This window comes from Pristiophorus japonicus, chromosome 5 (assembly GCF_044704955.1).
Source record: "Pristiophorus japonicus isolate sPriJap1 chromosome 5, sPriJap1.hap1, whole genome shotgun sequence".
Lineage (NCBI taxonomy): Eukaryota > Metazoa > Chordata > Chondrichthyes > Pristiophoridae > Pristiophorus > Pristiophorus japonicus.
In genome coordinates, this window is record NC_091981.1 from 19,043,801 (window position 1) to 19,064,375 (window position 20,575).

Consider the following 20,575-nt stretch of genomic DNA (forward strand, 5'->3'; position numbering starts at 1 on the left):
AATGGGCTCTCATCTATTGCATCCATATATGTTACGATTCTCACATCAATGGGCATTGCCTCGCACTTATCAATGTTAAATTCCAGTTGCTGTTCCTGAGCCCATCCACTTCGTTGGTCCTTTAAATAAATTCAAATTCCTTTACAGCTTTGCATCATCAGCAAATATTGTTTATGAATCGTGCGGAGAGCGAGGCAGCCACAACAGATCACTGCAGAACTGGACTGGTCATTACGCTCCGAAAAAGCTTTGTCCATTTATCATCACCTTCTGCTTCCTAATGTGAAACCAGATTTCAATCCAGCCAGATAATTTGTCATTAGTTTAACAAGTTAAAAACTTCAGAGACAGAATTTTCCCAAATCTTTCATGGGAATTCAAGTAAATTGTATCTGTGGAGGGAGAAACAGAGTTAACATTTCAGGTTGGTGATGTTTTGTCACCAGTTCTGACAAAAGGTCATTGATCTCAAATGTTAACTCTGTTTCTCTCTCCACACACACTGCTGGACCTGCTGACTGAGTAATTTTAGCATTTTCTACTTGTATTACATGATTTTATTGAATGATCTGATTGTTTCTGCCTATTTGAATCCCAATAACCTACAATCTGTAGCCTGCTGGCTTCTCTGAAACTAGTACTATAGGCCACGCTGTACAAGGCTACAGACCAAGAGCTGGAAAGTGGGATTAGGATGGATAGCTCTGTCGGCCGGCACGGACACGATGGGCCGAATGGCCTCCTTCCGTGGTGTAAATTTCTATGATTCTATGATTCAACCGGAGACGGGCTGTGCATGATTCTAAAGCAAAATACTACGGATGCTGGAAATCGGAAATGAAAACAGAAAATTCTGGAAATACTCAGCAGGTCTGGCAGTATTTGTAGAGAGAGAAACAGAGCTAATGTTGGCTTTGTAACTTCCTGCCTAAACCTCTCCGCCTCTCTGCCTCTTTTTCCTCCTTCAAAGCACTCATTAAAACCTATCTCTTTGAACAAGCTTTCGGTCACCTGCACTAATTTCTACTTATGCGGCTCGGTGTCAAATTTTTTATCTCATAACACTCCTGTGAAGCGCCTTGGGATGTTTCACTGCAGTAACGATGCTATATAAATATAAGTTGTTGTTACAGGTCGATAAACTTTCGTCAAAACTGGAAAAGATAAAGAGCTGACAGACTTGCACGATTCAGTTACGCTTGAGCATGTCAGTTGTGGCTCAGTGGGTAGCCCTCTTGCTTCTGGGTCAGAAGGCTGTGGGTTCAAGTCCCACTTGAGTCTAAAAATCTACATTAACACTCCAGTGCAGTACTGAGGGAGTCCTGCACTGTTGGAAGTGGTGCCTTTGGAATTAAACTGAGGCTGCATCTGCTCTCTCAAGAGGACATGAAAGATCCCATGGCACTCCTTTGAAGAATAGGGGAGTTATCCCTGGTGTCCTGGCTAATATTTATCCCTCGACCAACATCACTAAAGAAGAAAGACTTGCATTTATATAGCGCCTTTCACGACCACCGGACGTCCCAAAGTGCTTTTACAACCAATGAAGTACTTTTTGAAGTGTAGTCACTGTTATATGGGAAAACAGATACATCTGGTCATTATGACATTGCTGTTTGTGGGAGCTTGCTGTGCACAAAATTGGCTGCTGTGTGCCGACATTACAAAAGAGATTACACTTCAATAAAAGTACTTCATTGGCCATAAGGAGCTTTGGGACGTCGGGTGGTCGTGAACGGTGCATACTGAAATGCACGTTATGTTTGTTATGGAGTGGAGTGGCTGATACCAGCCTGCTGTTGTGAGCTGGAATTGTCAACCACAAAACCGGAAGAAAGTTCCTCAAATTCTTTGCAAAGGCGAGTTGGGGGCTGGGTTTTGCCGCCGTATAAAACTTGTGGAGTCAGACATCTCTGTCTCGCTATCCACCCTCAGTAAATCACTCCGCTCTGTCTCCACTCTGCTGTCACTGGTACAAGCCCCCCAGGTAACGGCGCCTGTGCACAAGGAAACCTTCTGGCACGGCGCAATTTTATGTTTCATGTTCAAACCGCTATTTGAGTCAGTTTATTGCACTTAAGTTAGAATTTTGTGATCAGACTGTTAACATTTATTTGTTGGGGGGGGGGGGGGGTGGGCGTTCATAAGTTAAGTGAATTGTCTGCGAGAAATATACCATTTGCAGGCTGCTGGTTTAAATTTAGGACAATCTTTAAATCTCTCGATTATATATCTAAGCTCTGATTTATCAATCCAAAAGTGACATTTTAATCTGGATGCTGTGACCATTTGTCTTTTTTAGTTCGAAGTGTTGGACAAATAAAATCCTAGCAGTTGAAATGTGAATGGTGAAATTGCACCTTATCGTCAGTAACGCAGCCGTAACGTTTTGCTGTTGAACTTTTAAAAATAAATTATTATGCCCGGTCTTCATGCAGTAATAGTCATTTGAGTCACTTCTGGGTCTGTGAAATAGAGTTTATTGATATGTCTCCAAACCCTGTTTGAAGGGGCTGGAATCTGCAGGATTATGTTTTTTTCCCCCTGTCTATATTTGTTTAATGGGTCTCTCTTTGTTTCTGATTTATTTTTGGCTCCGGTAAATGATATTTAGTGGGGTTATTTCAATCAAACGATTGAGTCTGTTAATCAGTTTGCTTCCCTGGCGTGCCATTGCTTTGGTTTAAATGCCTTTTTTTTAAAACATCCAACTTAATGTTTTGTTTACAAAGCATGCGATAATTTACTAGTTTTCACTCTGTTGTGCTTTTCAAAAGCAATTAAAAGAAATAATCGTTACAATTTTGGCTCACTCCACAAAGATATACACAGTTTCTAAGTGAGATTTTGCAGTACTTTTGTGCCGCCTTTCTTTGATGTTTATCTAAAATGTTTCAATAATTTCTGGTGCTGATCTTCACAGAAAATATGCTTCTCAACGATTTAATGTGGAAACGGTTTGAAGCACGTGTCCTTATCTGCAGGAGCTTGACGTGGCTAAACGGATAGACCCCGATGTTCTTCAGAACTGTTGCTAAAAGCCTTATGTGCCATTTTTTTAAGTGTTTTCCCCCCAGATTGTATCTATTTATTTCAGTTTTAAACACTGACTACACTTTGAGGTAATTAATTGACTGTGAAGTGCTTTGAAACTTCCTGAGGATATGAAAGGCAGTGTATAAATGTAAAAACTTTTCTTAAAAGAACAATATTTTTTACTTTGTTAATATAAAAAAATACGTTTAAAAAAATCACATTAATTTGGGCGTTGTTCGAATACTAGCTTTAATTTGGAGACATCCATGGCCTCTAATATTTCAGGGTCAAGTGTAAAAGTACACAATTGGAAATAGTCACCCGCAGGTGTGTTCTTCACCTTTTTTGTAATCTTATTTTCATTTTTTTAACCTTTTTAGATAGCGGTTCAATATTTATTTAAATGTGCCCTTCAAGAGTAGAATGTTAGGTGTAATTGGTCCGGGGTGAGGTCCGGAGGCCGGGGGAGGAGAGGACAGACGAGGCACGGAGGAGCGGAGAGGTTGGAGTCCAGAGGTGGAGCAGCGTGGACAAGACCCAAGGGAAGGCGCAACACGGGCCAATAGTGAGGCTGTGAGGTGGTGAGGCTCACATTGCGTACTATGAATTCCACGTAGAGAGAGGTCCTGTGTGAAGGAGGAAGGAAGGCAAACAGTAGGAGCGTGTTTGAGTTTGTGTGTATGTATTGGCACATGCGACAGAGCCTGGTCTCCACTCGTCTTGGATCCCCTTGCCATGGACCAAGACCTTGCTCCGTCAAGCCCGTGTGGTGGCTGGTGTGCAACGGCCACCCCGCGTTGAAATAATTCACGCACAGGCATCTTCCACCGTTTAAAATGAGTTCATCAATCACCTGAGTACTCATTGTGAGTGTGGAAGCAAGTCATCCTCGACCCCGAGGGACTGCCTATGATGATGATGGTTAGGTGTAATGTTAGCAATTCTCCTGCTAACAAATCCCTTGGGATCAGAGAATCCTGTCTTTCCAAGATGAGGAGAAACTTCTTCACTCAGAGAATTGTGAACCTGTGGAATTCTCTACCACAGAAAGTTGTTGAGGCCAGTTCGTTAGATATATTCAATAGGGAGTTAGATGTGGCCCTTACAGCTAAAGGGATCAAGGGGTATGGAGAGAAAGCAGGAATGGGGTACTGAAGTTGCATGATCAGCAATTTCTATGTTTCTTTTTTTACATTGGTCAGTTCTCCTCAATGGACTGATCCGACCAACCTCCTTGTCCATGGTGGAGTGCAGCGACAGATGAAATCATAAGCCTCTCGCAGCTATCTGTCACTGTGTCGCACTCTGGCTTGGCATCATTCCCCGGTTGCAAAGGGTTATGCACAGTGCAGTTCCCAGGGCCAGTATGGGTTGAATACAGGTGCTTAATAGAGAGTAGTTAGAATGTGGAACTCACTTCCACAAGGAGTAGTTGAGGCGACTAGCGTAGGTGCATTTAAGGGGAAGCTGGATAAGCACGAGGGAGAAAGGAATAGAGGGATATATTGATGGAGTTAGCTGAAGAAGAGTGGGAGGAGGCTCGTGTGGAGCATATACACCGGCATGGACCTGTTGGGCTGAATGGCCTGTTTCTGTGTTGTAGATACTATATAAGACACAGGAGTGGGCTGTCGTTCCTATTTATTAATCGTTTAAAAAGATAATTTTACGTTATACCTAAAAAGCACTGTGTAACTATGTCGTTAGTGATCCCACCTACAGTTATGATGCAACACCGAAGTTCTTTTTAATAATTATGAAAAATATCAGAGTTTAATAGATAACTATTGGGTGCAATCTTCAAAATTGATTTGAGGACCTTAAGAAAAGATCCACCATCAAAACATTTGGAGTGGGAGAAGTGCTCAATATAACCAATAGGAGGTCACTCGTAGGTATGGGTCATGTGCGACTGCAGATGGTGCAATACTAGCCTCAATAAAACTGACCCATTGTGATGAGCACCGCCAACTCTCGGAAAATGAACCTTATTAAAAGCTCCCCCCACCCCCCGCAACCCATCCACCTTCCCCAGTATGTCCTCTGATTTCTCCTAACCTTTCCTTCTTGAACGATTCATGTTGAGATACAGTTCCATGGATGGTGATGGTCTTCTGGTACCAAAAGGACATTCTTGCTATATCAGCTTGGTCTATGACTGTTAGTGGCATAATTTGACCATAAGCTCCATCATGCCTATCCCAAACTGATGAAGTTACCTTCATAGATGCATAAAAAGGGAAGTGGTCGGTTATGAGTTCATTTGACAGACATTAATACTGCGGAAGACGGGCACTGTTCTGACAAAAGGTCCTTGACCTGAACTGTTAACCCCACCCTCTCTCCACAGATGCTGACTGACCGGCTGAGCATTTCCAACATGTTTCCGATTTCCAGCATTTGCACTGTTATTACATTTGCAAATACTTAATTGAATCAAATAATGTTTAGCTTGTGAGAGGGGTGAACTTTGAAACAGAGAAGGGTGACTTACATGTCCTTAGATACTGGTAATATGCATCTCTATGGCAACCAGGTTATTTGTTTTGCTTTCCATCCAGCTGTTAAATGCTCACTCTTTGTAGACTACGTTAATCTGACCCAGCTTGTCTTCTTTTGTTTCAGCAAGTTTTCTGTCTGGCAATGTCTGAATCCAGCACTGATGACTCAAACCGAAGGGAACCATTAGCTTCATATGTTGGTCGCAGAAACACCCCTTCCAATTACTCCAATGCCGAAGAGAATTCAGTACCGGACTTTCAGTACTTCGGCGGGCTCAAACCTAGAGGAACAGTCAACCTAGAAGGTACTTGGCCAAGGTCTTTCAAGGAGAAGCTGTGGGTTGTTCTCCTGGGAGCAGAGAAGGTTGGGAGGAGATGTGATAGAGGTGCTCAAAATCACGAGGGGTCTGGACAGAGTAGATAGAGAGAAACTGTTCCAATTGGCGGAAGGTTTGAGAACCAGAGGACACAGATTTAAGGCGATTGGCAGAAGAACCAAAGGCTACATGGGGAAAAACTTTTTTACACAGCGAGTGGTTAGAATCTGGAATGCAGGGCCCCGAAAGGATGGTGGAGGCAGATTCAATTGTGGTTTTCCAAAGAGAATTGGATAAGTAGCTGAAGGGGAAAAAAAATTACAGGGCTACGAGGAAAGAGCGGGGGAGTAGACTAGCTGAAGTGCTCTTGCAGAGAGCCGGCACGGGCTCGATGGGTCGAATGGCCTCCTTCTATGCTGTAACCATTCTATGACTCTATGATTCTAATATATTATGCGTTATTGGTAGCACTAAAATGATTAACTAATTCCCACAACTGGAAAAATGAGGCGTGAATTTGAACATCATAACCAGGCTGGGTTTTGTGCGTATTTATCTGGGTTACAAAAATCCATTATGGCGATGGAAATAGTAGAATGGAAACCTTTTGACATTGTGAAATGTCATTATACCAAGGCGGGTTTATTGATTAAATGATCAATCCTTTGATATAATTAGGAACACAGTAAGGTCATGTTCTGTTACAGTAAATGGCTCAAATTGAAATTGTCGTTCTTCATATCAATGCAAAGTGTGATTGAAAGATTCAGTAATTTGAAGAATCTCCGCTTCCTCCAGCTACCAGTTGACCTGAAATCAATTGCATACTTCACAAATAACAACCTATTAAGCCGAGGCTTGCTGTTTCCTGCAGTGGAACTTAAATTAGCACTTTAAAAAAAGCAGAATAAAGTGCTATAGGCATTATCTACTACGCAGTGAAAATCAACTTGCCAAAAGTAAGAAATTCTATTCACTGCTGTGTGAAGGCCACATAGGTGTGGTTTAGAGCTGTGCCTCAATGCCAACAGTGGTTTCCAGACAATGTCAGGACTCCATTCACTGTGACACTTAGCAAATGAGAGACTAGGGAAAGGTTGGAAAGGATCCCACACATGAAGTTATCGAGTGTGGTGTGTGAAATGATACAATGAACTCCGTACTGTGAGCCAGTGACTAGGTGTAACCTGGTCAGTCTTTAATGGCTTCCAGAAGTGAAGATACAAAGGTGAAGTTCAGGTTATGTACCGGGCCCAGCACGAGTGTACCTATGACTCTAAAACCTCCGATGTTAGTGCCCCCTGGTGGTGGGCAGACCTTATGTACATACATTACATCAAGAGATAGTGCACATATGATTCATAAAGTAGTGAATAAGCCAGTATCTCACATACAAGGTAACCCTTTACAATAATACCTTCTTCTGAATTGAGTGATCGAGGCTGTTCATTTGCTTAGTGTATACTTGTCATATCAACTCACTGGTAGAACAGTAATGCCAGTAAGTTCCTTCTTACAGAAATAAGCTGAATTTTACATATCAGCCTCAATTTAGCCACCATTCTGACAGCCAATGCAGCACAAATTTCGAGTTGAAGACTGAATTTTGTCGAGTCACTAAAACGTGCTTGACTCACTTTCCAGATGTGTCATGGCAATTAGATTTCTTTAAACTTAGCGGGGAGAAATTCGGTCGCGCCTCATTTGGGGCGGTAACCCAGACGGAGCGGTAATTTTAGCGCCTTGAAAAAGTTTGCGCCCTCCGCCCAGAAATTCGTCAGAATCGGGCGAGGAGCTGACAGTGGCGCTAAATCAGCCGTTGCACATCAGAGCTGGGGGTGGTGGGGCGGTGATAACGAAAGTTTGGTCGGTAAACTTGGCGGACCCATTGTGCATGCGCAGAACTTCGAGTCAGACTTCAGCAACAGCCAAGTTTTAAAGGCTTGGTGTAGTAACGCACCCATTAAAGTTTTCAAAATCACTTGTTTCCAACATGTACTGTTATGTCTTGTCTGCCGCTGCAAACTCGGAGGCACATGCACCGTGCTGTGTGTAAACGTTGCACTGACTGTGACCTCCGAGGGAATCGCTTCCTCATCCCTTTAAGTAGCAACCAGTTAACGACTCTGCAAGCCTGAAAAACCGACTGTTTTTCCAGACAGCCGCACCTAATTTTATGACTTGGGCGCAAGCATGGGTGTTGCACCAGGAATACGTCACGATCGGGGTCTGTGCCCAGGTGAGCCTCCAATGAATTTTTGGTCGGAGCACTAAACGCTGCACTACCAGTAGGTAACCTCTTACACTCCCATTAACGTCCCCTCTGGCCGCTAACTGACGCGTCAGGCAACCGAAAATCCAGTCCAAGGCTTTTTAAAATGTTATCTATTGGAGCCAGTTGCTTTCAGACAAAATGAATCGTTTGATTATGCTACAAGTTTATATTGGAAATCTGTCAGTTGTTTGTAAGCGAATGTATAGACCACAGCCAGAAAATCTTAGTTTGAAGACCAAATAAATTTCAGTAGGCAGCCACCGGTCATTGTTTGAAAAGTTGGAATATATTGGTGCTGGAATTCCGATGTCCTGGATCCGTACAAAATTTCTTCGGACTCGGAAAGGCGTTGGAAAAGCTGGTTTTCAGCACGCAATGCGCATGCGTGAAAAACGGCTTTTCCAATCTGTCAAGTTTCTGGCTTGACAGATCATCCGCAGATCGGGAGCGAGGACATTTGCAGGGCAAGATTTCCGATATTTACGGATATCTTGCCAAGCAAATGTCCTCAAAAATCTTGCGCCTGCAAAAGCAGGTGTATAGCCAACTTTTACAGGCGCAAGTGTTTAAAAATAGACAAAAACATTTTAAAATAAAGTTATAAAAACACATTTTATTCTTAAAAACCCTCTCCTCTACGGTAAGTTTATTTTAACCATAATTTTAAAAACTTTTTTAAAAATCGGGAAAATATTTTATTTTTGTAAGACATAATAACTGTAATTTCAATTAATTTAAATATGTGTGGTCTGTTTTTTTTAATTATTTAGTGTTGTTTCCATTAATAGCACTGAGCTCGTAGATACGCGAGTCTCAGTGCTATTAGTGGGAACCTGTGAAATACTTACCTGATTGGCTGAGCAGTCACACATGACTGCATCTTCTGCGTCGGGACCCTCTGGGCGGGAGCACGCTTCGCAGCGTGGGAGGAGAAGGCCTCCTCATCAGAAATCAGGGCGCCTCCTAGATCACCAGGTAAATTCGTAAAAAATATCCAGCAAGGAGGCAATTGCCCGCGGGAAGATCCCCAGAGGAATTTCTGGGATAATATAATATAATGCATTAAAAATCTTAAATCTGCAAGCATTTTAAATCCACTTTTCTATTATAAATGTCTATGTCCAAATTTAAAATGAAAACTGCATATGTAAACTTGCATGCTGTCATGAGCAACCACCTGTCAGCAAAGGTGTTGTAGCACTACTACTGGCGGGAGTGTGTAATTACAGCATGACAAATGCACATATGCATTTTATCATTATAATGCAGACATAGGAATTTATAATGAAATATATAAAAAGGGACAGAATGCCTGGCTTTAGAATGGGACTTAATTATATCTGCGCAAGTGGTTCCAATTAACTCTCTAACTGCTTCACCTAAAGACTAGACTTGTTTTTGACTTGACATGTGCAACACAACAGGAGATTGACTCACATATTATCTAAGGTAGATCGGGTTGAGGTAGTCATAGCACAAAGGCCACAATTTTAACTCCAGGTGGATTCCCCACTCAGGCCTGAGTTAAAATTACAGTCGGGTCTCAATTATGTCATCGGGCTGCAACATGCCTATGTAAAGAAGAACCCTGTTGGCTCTGGGCGTCTGTCCTTGCTGCCTGCTCGGGAGAGCAGGTTAAAATTGCAGATGTTACGATCATGGCGGCTTTCAGACAGGTAAGAGCCAGGGCGATTTTAACTGCCCACCCGCTAGGTTTCTGCTGAGTGAGTAGGGTTAAAATCGTCCCCAAAGTTAAGGTTGTGATAACAGAGTTACATGATCTTAGAATAAGGGGCTGCCCATTTAAAACAGAGATGAGGAGACATTTCTTTTGAGGGTTGTAAATCTGTGGAATTCGTTGCCTCAGAGAGCTGTGGAAGCTGGGACATGGAATAAATTTAAGTCAGAAATAGACAGTTTCTTAAATGATAAGGGGATAAGGGGTTATGGGGAGCGGGCGGGGAAGTGGAGCTGAGTCCATGATCAGATCAGCCATGATCTTATTGAATGGCGGAGCAGGCTCGAGGGGCAATATGGCCTACTCCTGCTCCTATTTCTTATGTTCTTATTCATCCAGAGAGGATATTTTTGACTGAAAAATCAAGTCTATAGGAGATAAAATGTATAACTCTATCAATATAAGATAGTCAGCAAGAAGTCAAATAGGGAATTCAGAAGTAACTTCTTAAGTCAGAGAGTGGTGAGATGTGGAACTCGCTACCACAGGGAGTGATTGAGGCGAATAGAAAGAAAGAATGACTTGCATTTAGATAGCGCCTTTCACGACCACCGGACATCCCAAAGTACTTTACAGCCAATGAAGTACTTTTTGAAGTGTAATCACTGTTGTAATGTAGGAAGCGCAGCAGCCAATTTGCGCACAGCAAGCTCCCACAAGCAGCAATGTGATAATGACCAGATAAACTGTTTTAGTGATGTTGATTGAGGGATAAATATTGGCCCAGGACACCGGGGATAACTCCTCTGCTCTTCTTCGAAATCGTGCCATGGGATCTTTTACATCCACCTGAGAGAGCAGACAGGGCCTCGGTTTAAGGTCTCATCTGAAAGACGGCACCTCTGACAGTGCAGCACACCTTTAGTACTGCGCTGGAGTGTCAGCCTAGATTATTAAGCTCAGATCTCTGGAGTGGGACATGAACACACAACCTTCTGACTCAGAGGTGAGAATATTACCCACTGAGCCACAGTTGAGACAGCTGAATAATATAGATGCATTTAAGGCGAAGCTAGATAAGCACATGAGAGCGGAGGGAATAGAAGGTTATTCTGATGGAGTTAGAGGAGGAAGACTAAGAGGAGACTCAGGAGGAGCATAAACGTTGGCATGGACTGTTAGGCTGAATGGCCTATATCTGTGCTGTATATTCTATGTCATTCTATTTAATAACATACATGTATGATTTATGCTTTTGTCATCTGCTATGTGACACTATCTGAATAGGCATATCACTAATGCCTCACAATGCCTCCTTCCTGTTGATAAATCTATATTTATTCCATCCTTGAGCATATTAATAAAAACACTATTGTTACAGGAACTGAGTGCTCATTGATAACATTAACTGTCGCTGGTTCGTCCCACACAAAGTAAATAATTCAGTACGGAGTTACTGCTTCAGCCAGAGAGAATATCTTTGAGTGACATACCCAGTCTATAGGAGATCAAATGTAGAATTCTAAATGAAATGCTCCTTTTACACTTGCCTCTGCTGTTTTCTTCCATTGGTAAAAGTGCATTCGTAGTTTAAAAATGAACCTACACCCAAAAAGGCATCCTTGCAAATAAAAGATCACTTAACTTCTTAAGTTAAAATAAATCGCAAGCTGTTTTTCTACCTCTCTGTCCTCTCTTTGTCCCCACTGTAAGATTGGGATAAATGACAAGTGGAGCATTAGATACTAAAATGGACTATAATGCACAAGAAGACAGTGAAACATTCTTGTGAATTGGCTAAAAATTGGACATCATGCAATGTATGCCAGCAATTTATCTTCAAGGAATATGCTTGCTTAACAGAAGAGCTATATATTCTATCATTCGTGATTTTTTTTTTCTATATTGTGCCTCAGTTCCCAGGTGCGGTGAAAAGGAAGTGGGATGGAGACCCCCATTGTGTCAGATCAGGCCTCCCTCCCACAATGCTGCCCTGGGATTGTCAGTGATACCTCAAATGGATGTAGCTGGTCGTATGCCTGCAGCAGGCACAAGCCGGCATAGGGATGTAGATGAGGTGAAAGGTGAATGTTCCTGGCCCCTCCCACCTCATTTTCTTCAGCCGTGGGCAGCACCCTCGCCTCTGAAGGTCGTGGGTTCAAGTCCCACTCCAGAGACTCGAGCACAAAAATCCAGGCTGACACTCCAGTGCAGTGCTGAGGGAGTGCTGCACTGTCAGAGCTGCCGTCTTTCGAATGAGACGTTAAACCGAGGCCCCGTCTGCCCTCTCAGGTGGATGTAAAAGATCCCGTGGCACTATTTCAAGGAAGAGCAGGGGAGTTATCCCCGGCGTCCTGGCCAATATTTATCCCTCAATCAACATCGTAATAAGCAGATTATCTGGTCATTATCACAGTGCTGTTTGTGTGAATTTGCTGTGTGCGTGAGTTGGCTGCCGCGTTTCCTACATTACAACAGTGACAGCACTCCAAAAGTACTTCATTGGCTGTAAAGCACTTTGAGACGTCTGGTGGTCGCAAAAGGCACTATGTAAATACTAGTCTTTCTATCTTTTTATTCTCTTTTCCTTCAACCGCCGATCTAACTGGTTCAGTCATTTTGATACGGGTTGGGAATTTCCTGAGAGCTGCTCCTGCTCTATCACTAACTTTGGCAAAAATATGTAAACGAGATTTCCACTGCACTTCCATAATGTTATCTGCGGTAGTGTTTTCTGTACCCTCACAACCCTCTGTGTTTTAAAAAATAAAATCCCTCCTGCTCTCTGTCCTAAACCTCTTTTAATTTTCTATTTCCGTCGCTTCGTTCTATACCTCTTCAATCACTGGAAACAGTCTATTTCAACCACTCTGTTCCACCTCGACATAATTTTATACACCTCCAGCATATCACCCCATAATCTCCTGGACTAATGAAAACAGCTTTCAATAAATGTAGTTTTGAGTTCGACAAAGTGCCCATTGAAATTCAACACTCAAAATATTCCGAAAGGATGTGTTCTGGTGGGAAATAAGATACAATTCAGTTTGAAATCCCCTCTAAATAAATAATGGAATGTATTCAGGTAGAAATAAAACCTTGTTGTCATGACAAAAGAAATGCTCTAAAGCAAGAAGACTGAAGAAAAGCTTAAAAAATAAACAAATTGGAACATTTTTGTAAATGTGAGATCTTATTTGACATAACGTAGGCATAATAGTCGCATAAAAGCAGGTTTGAGAGTCAGTTTTGATTAAAGGAGTGGTGTGGTTTTATTGGGGAGTTGTCTGACAACTGAAGAAAGAAAGACTTGGATTTATATAGCGCCTTTTATGACCACCGGACATCTCAAAATGCTTTAATGCCAATGAAGTACTTTTGGGGTGTCGTTACTGTTGTAATACAGGGTCATCCATCATAGGCGGTCTCTCGAAGCGAGGATGACTTGCTTCCATGCCAAAAAGGGATGAGTTCACAGGTGTTTCAATGAAGGACCTAATATTCCAGATCCCGAACTACATCGTGAAGGGTGGAAGATGCCTGTGCTTGGATTTTTTTAACATGTGGTGGTCGTTGCACACCAGCCACCACACGGGCTTGACAGAGCTAGGTCTTGGTCCAGTGGCAAGGATTACCCAAAACTAACTGGAGACCAGCTCTGCTGCACAGACCGAGCGTGCACACCTATCGCAGTGTGGGCTGGCCCGTGCTGCCCCTGGGCCCTCGCCTCTTCTGGGCCCTAGATTCACGCCTCTCCTGGGCCCCGATCACTTCCCTCTACGGACTTTTGCCGTTCCTTCGCCCCCTCCTGCTGTGCCTGCCCGCACTGCAATCAGCGATCTGGCTTTGTAGCCATCGCCCTCCTGCAGCAGCACGCGCTGCTCCCTGCAGTGGTATACCGCCGCACACTGCTCCCTCCAATGGCCCCGGCCTGCTGATGGTCTCGCAGATTTCCGAGCAGGGTATGGGCAACGCGGCAGCCAAACTCCCACAAATGTGATAATGACCAGATAAACTCTTCTTGTTATGTTGATTGAGGGATAAATATTGGCCAGGACACCAGGAATAACTCCCCTGCTCTTCTTCAAAATAGTGCCATGGGATCGTTTACGTCCACCTGAGAGAGCAGACAGGGCCTCGGTTTAACATCTCTTCCAAAAGACAGCACCTCTGACAGTGCAGCACTCCCTCAGTACTGCCCTGGGGTGTCAACCTAGAGTTATGTGCTGAAGTGGGACTTGAACCAACAAATTTGCGGTTCGGAGGCAAGTGTGCAAGCCACTAAACCACAGCAGAGCCAGTTCTGAAAATGAGTTAGTTGCTGCATATTGAGTTCCACTGTAAGGTTGGGGTAGCGAGGAGTGCCATCCAGATTGTGGATTGTGGATGGCTTTGAGAGAATAACAAAAAATCCGTCCGACATCCTCCCCCAGATAATCCCCCGTAATGGCACACAAATTTTGACTGGTTGGAAAATTAGACATTGATGGTAAGGGGGGGGGAGGGGAAATTCGTCTTCGCCAGTGGCGTGAGACAGGCTCATAGCAAATCAGCAGCCCGTTTTACACAGTGCTCGATTTTTCTTTTCCATTAACTTCAGAATAAAATCGGGTGCGTTGTAAAATGAACTGCCAATTCGCCTCGAGCCCCTTTCACATTACTGACGATGACTGATTTCACCCCCATCCACTTTGAAGTTGGATTCAATAATTGACAGTTCCTGAACTACGCAGATGGCTTTTTCTCACTTTTTGTACATCTGGTAAACAGAAGAAAATAGCTTCGACTGCAAACACATGATAGCAGCCTAAATTCTCCATTTTAGCACAAATTCAGCCAAGATCTAAATGTACACTCGTCTTCTAGTTATGCAGCTGGGCTGGAATTACATCTATATTTGGAACACTCTCCTCCTTCTCATATCTACTGCAATGCAAACTTCCAGAATTTTGTGATAACCTATGCTGAAACTAAAAAAAAAATCTGTAATTAGCCGTGTGAATATATTATTCCATTGTTACTCCAACCCCTGTGCACTAACCAGGTGAAGTGACTGCCCCAGTTTTTAAAACAGCGAGTTTACCGATTTTGAACAACATTATAACCACATGCACAAAAACGCTGCAGAGTATTCAGCGCGGTGACACATTCCCCCCCAAGAGCAATGCCCCTTTTAAGCTGTGTCGACCAAGTAGGGTGGATCAATTGTGTGAGTAATGGCCACATTTCTGAAGGCACATCTGGAATGTCAACTATTCCAGGTGTTCAAACATGTTCGGCAGTTACTCAGAGGGGATGCTGTAGGTTGCCAAATTATTGAATGCATAAGATGCTCTTGTACATAAACTGTTATAAGCACAGGACGTAACCTTCGATTAATTTGTCTGCTAAACACAAAAGTGTTCGTTGCATGTGTAAGTGTCTGTCACATGTAAAAGTTTGAGGGTGCAGCTTTTCTGAATTAATAAACCAACTACATTTTTGCAGATGTAAGAATCAAAATAAAATAAGCACTTAAGAAGCAGATGGCAAGGGACTTAGGAGTCCTTTCATGTCTTGGCTCATGAAAGATGCATCTCTGCAGATAAAGCCTTTGCTGCCCTTAATGTTCTTTTCCTTTATAGTAGCCTTTAGCATCAGGGTTTGTTTTATGTCAGTGTAGTACTTGCAGTTTTGGCATAATGCCACACTCTATGAATGGAAAAAATATCAGCTCTGACAAGCTCATTTAAATAGGCATTTCCTACTTTCAACCCCCAAAAAATGTTTTTTTTTATAATATAGATGCACTGCCATTCCTTGAGGTTTTTTGCATATTTCCTCACACAATGGTGACATTTTTAAGAAACACAAAAGGAAATGATAATGCAGAAGGGCTGATTCAGAATTGATTAAAATACATCTGGTTCTTAAGATAATATTAGCCATAAAGACACTGGTGGAAGAGATTAGAAACCTCACAGACAGTTAAAGCTCTTGAAAAGTGGTTGTCCAATCTAAACATTTTGACTAGTCTTTTTTTCTATTCCTTGTTATTGCTTGCTTTCCACACATCGCACCCCTAGACAGGAGTCGAGCACAGTCTAGGCGACTGACTATTCCAGACAATTGGAGCTTTCAAGACTGAGAGCAATGGAGTTTTGTTAGGTAAGGGGATCTAGAGATATGGAGCAAAGGTTGGAAAATGGAGACGCAGATGAGCCATGATCTCAATGAATAATAGAACAGGCCCGAGGGGCTGAATGACCTACTCTTGTTCCTATGTTCCTATAACCCACCTCAGTGCCATTCCAACCCAAAATAAGTATGCAGGAGAATCATTATCATCATAGGCAGTCCTTCGAAATCGAGGAAGACTTGCTTCCACTTCAAAAGTGAGTTCTCAGATGACGGGACAGTCCAATATGGGAATTACAGTCTCTGTCGCAGGTGGGACAGACAGTTGTTAGAGGAAAGGGTGGGTGGCGAGCCTGGTCTGCCGCACGCTCCTTCTGCTGCCTGCGCTTGCTTCCTGCATGCTCTCGGCGACGAGACTCGAAGTGCTCAGCGCCCTCCTGGATGCTCTTCCTCCACTTAGGGCGGTCTATGACCAGGGACTCCCAGGTGTCAGTGGGATGTTGCACTTTATCAAGGAGGCTTTGAGGATGTCCTTCAAACATTTCCTCCGCCCACCTGGGGCTCGCTTGCCGTGTAGGAGTTCCGAGTAGAGCGCTTGCTTTGGGAGTCTTGTGTCGGGCATGCGGACAATGTGGCCCGCCCAACGCAGCTGGTCGAGTGTGGTCAGTGCTTCCATGCTGCGGATGTTGGCCTGATCGAGAACACTGACGTTGGTGCGTCTGTGCTCCCATTGGATTTGCAGGATCTTGCAGAGGCATCGTTGGTGGTATTTCTCCAACAATTCAAGGTGTCTACTGTATATGAGAATAATTAAATCTTGGCAGACGTTATTTCACTGCCCACACACTCTCCCACCTGAAACTTTGACCTGAATTCAGTCTCAGCTGAGAAATCAGAAAACATGCTCTCCAGCAGTTACCCTTAAGATGTAGTGACAGTCAGCTCCAGGACTCTAACTTATAAGCACTTTTTACCCAGACCCTTTTAAATTTACTTTCATATGGCATTATTACACACATAACCAAACATGAAAATGGTTGTATTGTGTAACTATTATACAAATTAAAATCTCCGTCAGCCGTAGCTTAGTGCGTAGCACTTTCACCTCTGAGTCAAAAGGTCATGGGTTCAAGTCCCACTCCTGAGACTTGAGCATAAGAATCTAGGCTGACACTCCAGTGCAGTGCTGAGGGAGTGCTGCATTGTCGTAGGTGCCGTTTTTCGGATAAGACATAAGAAGCAGGAGTAGGCCATATGGCCCCTCGAGCATGCTCTGCTCATGACTGATCTGATCATGGACTCAGCTCCACTTCCCCGCCTGCTCCCCATAACCCCTTATCCCCTTATTGTTTAAGAAACTGTCTATTTCTGTCTTAAATTTATTCAATGCCCCAGCTTCCACAGCTCTCTGAGGCAGTGAGTTCCACGGATATACAACCTTCTGAGAGAAGAAATTTCTCCTCACCTCAGTTTTAAATGGGCGGCCCCTTATTCGAAGATCATGTCCTTCTAGTTCTAGTCTCCCCCATCAGTGGAAACATCCTCTCTGCATCCACCTTGTCAAGCCCCTCATAATCCTATACGTTTCGATAAGATCACCTCTCACCTCTTCTGAATTCCAATGAGTAGAGGCCCAACCTACTCAATCTTTCTTCATAAATCAACCCTCTCATCACCAAAATCAACCTTGTGAACCTTCTCTGAACTGCCTCCAAAGCAAGTATATCCTTTCGTAAATATGGAAACCAAAACTGCACGCAGTATTCCAGGTGTAGCCTCACCAATATCCTATATAGCTGTAGCAAGACTTCTCTGCTTTTATACTCCATCCCCTTCGCAATAAAGCCCAAGATTCCATTGGCCTTCCTGATCACTTGCTGTACCTGCATACGATCCTCTTGTGTATCATGCACAAGTACCCCCAGGTCCCGCTGTACTGCAGCACTTGACAATCTTTCTCCATTTAAATAATAACTTGCTCTTTGATTTTTTTCTGCCAAAGTGCATGACCTCATACTTTCCAACATTAAAACTCCATCTGCCAAATGTTTGCCCACTCACTTAGCCCTTTTGCAGATTTTTTGTGTCCTTCTCACACGTTGCTTTTCCTGCCATCTTTGTATCAGCAGAAAACTTGGCTACATTACACTCAGTCCCTTCTTCCAAGTTGTTAATCTAGATTGTAAATAGTAGGGGTCCTAACACTGATCCCTGCGGCACCCCACTAGTTACTGATTGCCAACCAGAGAATGAACCATTTATCCTGGCTCTCTGTTTTCTGTTAGTTAGCCAATCCTCTATCGATGCTAACCCCGTGAACTTTTATCTTTTGCAGTAACCTTTTATGTGGCACCTTGTCAAATGTTAAACCGAGGCCCCATCTGCTCTCTTAGGTGAACGTAAAAGCTCCCAATGGCACTATTTCGCAGAAGAGCAGGGGAGTTATCCCTGGTGTCTTGGCCAATATTTATCCCTCAATCAACATAACTAAAACAGATTATAACATTGCTGTTTGTGGGATCTTGCTGTGCGCAATTTTGGGTGCTGCAATTCCTAGATTACAGCAGTGACTAACTTACTCCATTGGCTGTAAAGCGCTTTGAGATGTCCAGTGGTTGTGAAAGGTGCTATATAAATATAAGTCTTTCTTTTCTTTTTTTATCTGCTCACTATTATAATTACTTTTGCTGAACTCCAGTTGTACTCCGAAAATGATCGTTTTTTTTCACAATATACCGCGATTGGACTTTGATGGCGATCCAAAGGCACAGTTAGATAGCTGCTTATTAGTAAACTAAACCGCTGTTTGCAGTCCAACATTGCAAACTTCATATCAGTTACTAACTTTGATTTTGGCTATGGTGAATCAGAAATTGTGCTCGTAAGCAAAATTCCAATATACCACGGCTTTGAATAAATATTATTTTTCGGGGTAAGTTTTATGAGCAAGCCCTCCCAGGGCTGATGCCCATCCCACTGGAACAGTTATCGGAAAATCTTGGGAATGCTGCTCACAATATTTTCTTCATTAAAAATAATGCTATTTTACAAATGCACACTTCATAGAGATTCCTGGGTGAATGAGTGCTCGTTCATAAAAATGACCTTAAAGCCTCCTCTCCACCAGAAAAGTCTTCTCAACCACCCTAACCATAACTGTAGCTGTAATATTGATGTCAAAACAATTGTATATTGACCTGGCATTGATTAACACCATTGTAACTGGGTTTAAATTAAAATATATTTCTTAAACAGCATTCGGGACTTTCTACCTTCCTCTTTAACTTGGACTTATCAAAGAATTTTTAAAAATTGGAAGATAGTTTTCAAGAGAAAAATAGAGAGTAGCTGGAATTAAATTAAAGACTGTTAATGAAGACACTAAGAAGAACTACTTGTGCCCATTAGGATAAAGTTTGCGAGGCTCTTTGCCATTATGTAATGGAAATAATGAATGCAAAGTAGTGCTTGTCCAGCAGATTAAATCCACCAGCGTCTATCACAGAAATTATACCAAACAATCCCCAGATTGTTTGGCATAATTTCATGATAAGCATTCACCTTCATAGATCACACGTGCGAGTTCTTCCTTTACGCTGATTAGTAGCTCCTTAGTTGTCATGTGACTGCAGCATGCTACATTTCTCCAGGCAAGACGTTCTGAATATTTGTCAGCATTTTGCAACTGAACTGTGCCCCATTTGGTATGATCACATGTATAGATATTCTAGACTTGACTATCCCAATGCACTCCTGGCTGGCCTTCCATATTCTACCCTATGTTAACTAGAGGCGATCCAAAACTCGGCTGCCCGTGTCCTAAACGCATCAAGTCCTGCTCACCCATCACCCCTGTGCTCGCTGACCTATATTGGCTTCCGGTTAAGTAACGCCTCAATTTCAAAATTCTCATCCTTATTTTCAAATCCCTCCATGGCCTCGCCCCTCCCTAATCTCCTCCAGCCCCGTAACCCCCCCCCGAGATGTCTGCACTCCTCTAATTCTGCCCTCTTGAGCATCCCTGATTATAATCGCTCAACCATTGGTGGCCGTGCCTTCTATTGCCTAGGCTCCAAGCTCTGGAACTCCCTGGCTAAACCTCTCCGCCTCTCTACCTCTCTTTCCTCCTTCAAGACGCTCCTTAAAACGTACCTCTTTGACCAAGCTTTTGACGACCTGTGCTAATTTCTACTTATACGGCTCGGTGTCAAATTTTTTATCTCATAACACTCCTGTGAAGCGCCTTGGGGCATTTCACTACTTTAAAGGCGCTATATAAATACAAGTTGTTATAGGTTGCAAGAGACTACATTCTGCTTTATTTTACTTGCCTCTTGTTGGGGGATGGGTTTGCGAAGTCATTCAGATGCTCTTTCAAGTGGATTTTGAGCAAGTGGATTTTGATCAGTTAACCAACATTTGCGTTTAACAAATTAAGTGCCCTTTTTGTTGCCACTTTTACCCATGACTAAGATGGTGACGTGAACTACTCTATTTTGACTGTTGAGACTAATGGTATTAGACACGCACGGCTGAAAAGTACACTCGGCACGGTAAATTAGGTCAGCCATTAATATTGATTAGAAAGAGAGACATGTCAGCGGTGTCTCTGTGGCTCTGCGTGCCCGTGCTTGCCAGAGTAGACAGGCAA

At 43.0% G+C, this 20,575-nt stretch overlaps 1 protein-coding gene across 3 annotated transcripts in view; it reads left to right on the plus strand.

The window, feature by feature from the left end:
- Positions 1–1,926: 1,926 nt before the first annotated feature.
- Positions 1,927–20,575, plus strand: part of LOC139263749 (coagulation factor XIII A chain-like) — a 134,980-nt gene continuing 116,331 nt past the window's right edge. For 2 of the 3 annotated variants that reach the window (XM_070879787.1, XM_070879789.1), the window contains exons 1-2: positions 1,927–1,987; positions 5,662–5,842. In XM_070879787.1, coding sequence (XP_070735888.1) covers positions 5,680–5,842 — 163 coding nt within the window. In that variant the 5' untranslated portion in view covers positions 1,927–1,987; positions 5,662–5,679. The remainder of the gene's footprint in view (positions 1,988–5,661; positions 5,843–20,575) is intronic. The other variant, XM_070879788.1, reaches the window with a different exon arrangement.